The sequence below is a fragment of the Heterodontus francisci genome, chromosome 11 (assembly GCF_036365525.1).
Source record: "Heterodontus francisci isolate sHetFra1 chromosome 11, sHetFra1.hap1, whole genome shotgun sequence".
Classification (NCBI taxonomy): domain Eukaryota; kingdom Metazoa; phylum Chordata; class Chondrichthyes; order Heterodontiformes; family Heterodontidae; genus Heterodontus; species Heterodontus francisci.
Window position 1 is genome coordinate 108,326,421 of NC_090381.1, and position 7,400 is coordinate 108,333,820.

The 7,400-nt window shown below is 39.1% G+C and overlaps 1 protein-coding gene across 1 annotated transcript; it reads right to left on the reverse strand.

The window, feature by feature from the left end:
- Nucleotides 1-407: 407 nt before the first annotated feature.
- Nucleotides 408-6,967, reverse strand: LOC137374954 (extracellular calcium-sensing receptor-like). Its single transcript, XM_068041567.1, has 6 exons — nt 6,828-6,967; nt 5,922-6,210; nt 3,089-3,922; nt 2,733-2,960; nt 1,640-1,763; nt 408-1,321 (listed from the first exon to the last, which is right to left on the reverse strand). The coding sequence occupies exons 1-6, from the start codon at nt 6,953-6,955 to the stop codon at nt 408-410; spliced, it is 2,517 nt and encodes an 838-aa protein (XP_067897668.1). The 5' UTR covers nt 6,956-6,967.
- Nucleotides 6,968-7,400: the final 433 nt, after the last annotated feature.

A 7,400-nucleotide genomic window follows, 5' to 3' on the forward strand; every position in this document is an offset into this window, starting at 1 on the left:
ATCTACCTTGCACATCTCAGTGTAAGTTTCAGAATCGAATCTGAATTGAATAATATGCATTATAAAACAAGTGGCCAGTTGAAAATTCTAGCAATAAAGAAATAAAACAATATTCAAGGCGTGGGGTGGGAACTAATTGTGACTTTGGTCAGTTGTGTAAAATTTCGATTAAATGAAAATGGACAGAGATATATAACTGGCTGAATCAATTTGGTCCGTTTCACACTATCAACCCCAGCCACGTCATTCCCCTTACTGCGGGCCATTTTGACTTTGTGCGACAATGTAAAACGGGTGATAGCGAATCGGCATTCCGTTTTACATCTTTGCCCAGTTTATTTCCATTCACTGTCCTTATGCTCAATTAATTTCCTATTAAAATGTCATCGCCTCATTTACGAAAGTTGTCACAACGTTTTGGAAGCCCCTGCGCCCATCATGTGCTTCTTTGTATTCCTCTCCTTTTTCAGTAGGATGATATAACATTTTGGAGCAAAAATGCAAACAAGTAGACCAAAGCTGGAGGCCAAAATAGCAAATACTTCTACGGCCACAGCATATTTCCCTGGAGAGCTTATATAAGCTGGAATGAAGGTTATCCAAACTGCGCAAAAGATAAGCATACTAAACGTTATGTGTTTAGCTTCATTGAAGTTATCTGGAAGATGGCGAGCTAGAAAAGCAACTACAAAACAAATACAGGACAGAATTCCAATATAACCAAGTACACTATAAAAAGCTACAGAAGATCCTACATTGCATTCAAACACAATTATCTCATTAAAATAAGTAGTATTTTTCAAAGGGTAAGGCGGACATATAACTAACCAGACTGTGCATATTACACATTGTACCAGTGTAAGGATATAAACAGTCAGCCGTTGTTGTGTAGGCCCAAACCACTTCATCCTATTATTGCTCGGAAAGGTTGCTTTGAATGCCATGACAACAACAATTGTTTTGCTCAACATACAGGATATGCAAAGAACAAATATAACACCAAAAGCTGTGTGACATAGCATACACGACCAGACTGAAGGTTCACCGATGAATGTAATTGAACACAGAAAACAAAGTGACAATGCAAAAAGAAGTAGAAAGCTTAACTCAGAGTTGTTAGCTTTCACAATTGGAGTGTGTCTGTGAAAATAGAATATTGCGAATACACTGATGGTGGTGCAGGTTCCAAGCAATGCCAGTGTCACCAGAATGATTCCCATGGTCTCTGAAAAGGAAAGAAACTCAATTTCCTTCCGGATGCACTGGTCGCGCCGTTCATTAGACTTGAATTCCAATGGACATTTTATGCAATAGACGGAATCTGTAATGTAACACAAAACTTGATCATTGTGGAAAGAAAATATTAAACCCACAGTAGCAAAAATTGCAATGCGACAAACAATGGTATAATAAAAGCAAAATACTGCAGTTGCCGGAAATATGAAATAAAAATAGAAAAAGCTGGAAGTACTCAGCAGGTCAGGCAGCATCTGTGGAGTGAGAAGCAGAATTAACCTTTCAGGTCAGTGACCTTTCATCATGAAATGTTAATTCTGCTTCTCTCTCCACAGTGCTGTCTGACCTGCTGAGTATTTCCATAATTTTCTGTTTTTATTACTACAAATGGTGTTTTTCTTACCAGTTGTGTTACTAATTTCACCTTGTGCGCATTGTATGCAATCAAAACAACATATGGGTTGTCCTTTTCTTCCTGCTTTCCTTGTTCCTTGATGACAGCTTTCAGAGCAAACAGCTTTAGGAACCTGGTTATGAAGATGAATACGATGTTCCAGCAATACTAACATTTCTATATGACAAATTTATAGAATTCAAATCCGTTGTACGTGGCAACAGCTGTTTGTATTAATTTTATTAAGATTCGATTTTTAAATAAATATTATGCCTTGTGATGTAATTATGTCCAAATTGAAAGCCACTTTGAAGTGTCTGAGATAGACTTGCAGTTACAGAAGCATAACATTACTCAGTAAATTCACGATTCTCATTATAACATTCATGTTGTGCCCTTGCTTTACTTCTTTAATTATTGAAGTAGATAAGAAGGAACAAATGTAAATAAAATCGAAGGTTTTGGGTAGTAATGTAGTTTAATGGCTAAAATGGAAACCAGTTTGTGAAAACATAAATCGTGTTCGTGCCTAAGACGAATTTATACCCTAATGTCTCTCGATATAAATCCAAATTGTCCGTTTGTATTCTGAACAGCCTTTTTTTTAGCATGTTAACCCACTTTTCAGTACCTTGATTTCATCACACCGGGATTCCATGCATTCAGTAAGTGTCATTTAAGATATATTTATATTCTTCACTATTGTTCCTAAAATGTATTACCATACATCTTTTCGATATTAAACCACTTCAGTTATTATAGGCCCACATAGTTTCCTTTGTTAAAGTTCAAACATAAAACTTGGCAAATTTTCACTTTACTCATTCTACACTCATCAAACTGAGCGACCTTACCACTGAAGAATTCTTCCCATTTAAAGTGTCCGCTGTTATAAAATTTCATTTCTAGCGCTAAAATTTTGATGGCAGCGGATGGGTCGCCTGTTTTACATACTAACCGATTTCCTTTTCCGTTGCAGTGAATGGAAGTGAAAATCAGGCAACGTCTAGAATGGGGCGGATGATCCGCTACTGTTCGATTCTCCCCTCCCCCCAACACCCCCCCCCCCTCCCCCCACCCTTTCCCCAAAGAAAAATCTTACCGTCCTCTGATCTCCACTCCATACAATTGCCTCTTCGGTTATCGTAAATTCTTCTCCTGAAGAAGCAGATCCATCATAGTGCCCAACATTTACAATGTCAATGACACCAAGGGCATTTGGTTGCCAGTTTACAATGTCATATGTCGCGACAGAGTCTCCATTTTCGTCAAAATAAACCTTTTCGCCAATCTTGGTTACGAAATTCATTGTACTCATGTAATGCAGTAGCTTTAAACAAAGATCGAAGCACAGATCAATATTTATAAACGTTCAACTACAAATTCTGCCACATTGGGTATATATATGAAATACGTATACTGTTTTATCGTTCGTAAACCACATTGAATATTCCTCACCTGCCACGGTTGAAAATTGGCAATATTTGCACAGCTCCTGTTGGAGAAAGGGCCTTTGCCAGTTTCACATGACATCATGTTGTGAAGTGCATGAGCTATAGCGTAAGTTGCTTTGTATACGTTGTAAGTAACTCTGTATTGAGATACATCGGTAAATTCATTTTGTATATCTTGTAAATTCTCTCTCCCTGTGCATTCCTTAAGTCGCGATTGAGTTTTTCGAGGATCTGTTTTGTTTTCTGTACTCAGAGTACAGTCGAAACAGGTTTCCCAAAACTTTTTCATTAAGAGATTCCCTGGATATAAGGATGGGTGAACTTGCATTAGAAATTCTCTCAACTCTGGTATGCGGACTTTAGGAATTGCAACTCCAATTGAACCAGAAGCAATCATTTTACTTTCTTCCGGCGGAAGAATTAACGTGGAAACCCATGATTCACTTCCAATCCATTGTATGCCGGTGACATTTTGCCTTACAATTTCCTTTAGTATAATACCCATGTTTGATTCGCCGACAAAAGCAACGATAACTTTTGTAGAAGAAGTTTTGATCGTCTCTATGGTTTTCAGTAACATGTCCCTGGAGTATGTTTTATGAAACGACTCGGAGAAAGCAATACAAACGCCTAACTGTTGGACTACTTCTATGAATGCTTGCATTCCAAAGTTTCCATAGTCGTCGTCGCTTTTAACTGTCCCAATCCAAGTCCACCCGAAACGTTTCACGAGCTGGGCTAATGCTCTGGCCTGATAATAATCACTCGGTATTGTTCTAAAAAATGATGGATATTCCTTTCTGTTGCTCAGGCACGCACAGGTAGAAAAGTAGCTAACCTGTCGAAAATAAAACGAAAATATTAGTGTTTCGATAATAATTATTATGTGTCGTTGTTCACGATATCACGAGATAGATACCAGTTAGCAAGAGCATGGCATCCAACTCGTTCCGTGCTTCAAGAGAGCAAAATGATCGCCCTAAACATATCAACGATTTATTAAATAAGTCCGAAACTTCCGTCTCAATTATCCACTCCCAGTCGCTTCCACCGATTCATCTTTCTTGATTTGCCTTTCTTCAGCTTGAACAAGTTCACAATGTCCAATTCCCACAATTTAACTTGAATAACATCATAATATCATACAGGTTACCTGGGGACAATTTTAACTTTGGACGATGTAGTATTAACGGCCAATATACACCTCGCCTGATGTCCCTTCCTTTTGAAGTCAATGTAGACTAATTCTATATGTCCGGCTTTACACTATCGCCCACAAGTAAAATTACCCCCAAACCTTCTCTTATATCTTAATCACACCTCTTCCAACCCTGTGAAAGACAACTTTGCAGCATTTCCTCGGGTCTCGAGAGCCAAATTAAAGCCACACCACCTCCGGGGCATGAATCACATGTGCCCCAGTGAGCAGAGTTGAACCCGATGTTCAAAGTGCCATTTTGCAAAACACTGTATAGTTTAAGTGAGACATCTTTCAACTTCCAACATAGTGCTTTGGTAGCATTCCATTTACTTTTTTGATTGTTGCTGGGCGGGTTCTGGGTTTATTTCATTAGTAATCTACTAATCCTCATTTATCTTTCAATTTTACAACTCGCTAATTTCAGAGCTTCGTGGAGTAGTTCTCTCGGCTATTCCTTTGCTCTTCGACTTCTACCGTGGAGCTGATAACACAATAGCATCTGTCAAATTGTAAGGATGTTTTTCTCAGTTTTTTTCCTCTTTTAGGATTTACTTCTGCCCTTTCTCCGATCAAAAGGTATCTCGTGTACTGCGCTTCCCCCTGCTAAAGTCAAAACGATTTTAGTTTAGTTTTGAAGCTGGTGGAGAGGAATCCAATACTGAGCGAAGCCTGCACTAGGCTAAATACTACTGCTGTTAGTGTCCGTTTACCGAGGCCTGTGGCGTGAATATAAGTCGAAACCTTTCCCCACCCACCCCCCACCCCCCCCCCCCGAATATTACCATAGGATCGCTTACTTTAAATGGCCTTTAAACCATGAAAAGTCGTCAATCTTTATCCTCTGTTTCGCTCTCCACAGATACTGCCTGACCTGCTGAGCGTCTTCAACATTTTCCTGTTTTTATTTTAAAATATAGTTCAACGGCGAGAGCACCCCAACTCGTAATCAGCCCTAAAGTTTCTCCATGCGGTGATTTTAACATTAACGGTTTCAAGTAAATGGGTAAAGGTATTAGTTAAAAGGGAAGACGGACCAATGTCATAACATATTAAGCTTTGATAGGTAACAGGTTTTAGACTTATCTGAGTTTGTTAATGGCTGGATTGCTTACCCATAAGTGAAGTAAACTAAGAGTTTATGATAAAACCCATCAAATTGCTGGCGAAGAGTTGCACAAAAGGAAAGCTATGATAAATTAGTTGGTTTAATTATTTTGCAAACGCATCATTCTGTATATATAGTAAGTGCAATTACAGCGTTAATTTAAATTTACCAACTGAGAAATATTTCGACAGTTTTTAGCCATATTTTCTTATAATCATCTCAAGTTTCATAAGTCAGAATTTCGAAGCACTGTCGGCGAAAAACGTGACGCAGTAGCCCACTGATGATACTATAGATATACTGACTCAAAGAGCAGTGAATCAACAATAATTGTATTCGATAGACTGTATATCTGAATTAGCATTGTAATAGGAAGGTTACCGAAGAATGTAGTCTGTTTTGAATTATTGGATAACGTTCCGAAAATGTTATTGATAGTGCATTATACGAAACATAAAGTCTCACATTGTGCAAACGTAACTTCGGTTACTACGCATGCTCGAAGAAATATTATTAAACGCCGGATCTTACCATAGGAATTCTAAACGAACCGATTGAAGGTGCTATTGCTAAAGACTGTGTGGATCCAGAATCAGCAACAACAGCAGAAACCATAGAGGAGCGATTGCAGTTAAAAGACGCGGTTTCCTCCGGTTTGTTTAGAAACTCAAAGGCTGCTTTTAGCGATAATACAGGTAAGTTACAAGAATCGTATATGCGGTAGCCCAGTGTAACACCGGGAAGAAGCATTGTGTCCTTATTTATTTCATCTATTGCATAGATCATCGCCAGTGCAAAACGGAAAGGTCTGAACCGAAAGCTGCAGGAAAGACACAAAAACGCTGTAAAAAAAAACACCAAGTACACACTTTCTTCACTGGGACTCCACCTGCGCGATTTAAGTAAGTCCCTTCCGATTCAGAAGATCATGGATTCATGCCCCATTCCAGAGACTTGAGCCCAAAATCTAAGATGGCATTCAGCGCGACACTGGGGAGGTGCCTTCTTCCGGATGAGGCATTAAACAGAGGCCCCATCTGCCTTCTCAGGTCCAATCGCAGTATTTCAAAGAGAACAAAGGAGTTCTTACCATGCCTCGACCAACAATTATCCCTCATCCAATAATACTAAAACAGATTATCGGGTCATTATCACAATGCTGAATCTGGGAGCTTGGTGTACTTAAATTGTGTGCTGCATTTGTTACATTATAACAGTGACTACACTCCAAAAGTACGTAACTGGCCGCTAAAGCGCTTCGGGACGAGACCGTGAAAAACGCCGTATGCATAGAATAACATTTCTCTTACATTGCTACATTCGTACATTAATTTCATTATGTAGTATGGAAAGCAATGCGAAACAGCACGAGTTAAGGTATTTTCCAATTTAATGAGCAAAATGGTGCAACTAGTTTAAGTAATGGCGTCCCCCAACCTTACGCATTTTGGCGGCTCTGGTTGATTGACAAAAGAAAGTTCTGGATGCTCAACATGGTAATGAATCCCAAAAATTCCGCCCAATGTCATGTCTCCATCCTTAGACAAACCGAGCAAATCAAACATCCCCCAGCGTTTGCAAGTCTGTTCATTACTCGACCGTGCCAAGGCAAGAGCAGAAAATAACACAAAAAGGAAGCAACAACACATTGTTAATGGTGAAAGTAACTGTCCTCAGTTGAGAGTATGATGATTGTTTTTATACGCTATTGCTACGTCCATGAAATCTGCGTTAATTAGCAACAAATCGATTTCAAACTCCGTTGAAAATCAACAAATTACTTAACAAATCCCTCAGGGAAGCACGTCACCATTTTAGGCAACAAGAGGATTAGAAAAACGTGAAGACAATAATTCCAAACATAGTCTTCTGTGTACCAACCACCAAATTAATGTGAGAACATGCTGGGAACATGGCAGTTCAGGCAGCATCTGTGGACAGAGAAACAGCGTTAACCTTTAAGATCAATGACCCTATCCGTAGACCCTCTGACAAGGTCTTCCACTTGAA

Excerpts from the sequence above, each read along its gene's own strand:
- LOC137374954 (XM_068041567.1), bottom strand. The coding sequence starts at position 6,955 with ATGTTTGATTTGCTCGGTTTGTCTAAGGATGGAGACATGACATTGGGC. Across the intron at positions 2,961-3,088 it reads CCAATTTTCAACCGTGGCAG|CTACTGCATTACATGAGTAC; the intron begins GTGAGGAATATT and ends CTTTGTTTAAAG. Across the intron at positions 1,764-2,732 it reads GGAGTGGAGATCAGAGGACG|GTTCCTAAAGCTGTTTGCTC; the intron begins GTAAGATTTTTC and ends CTTCATAACCAG.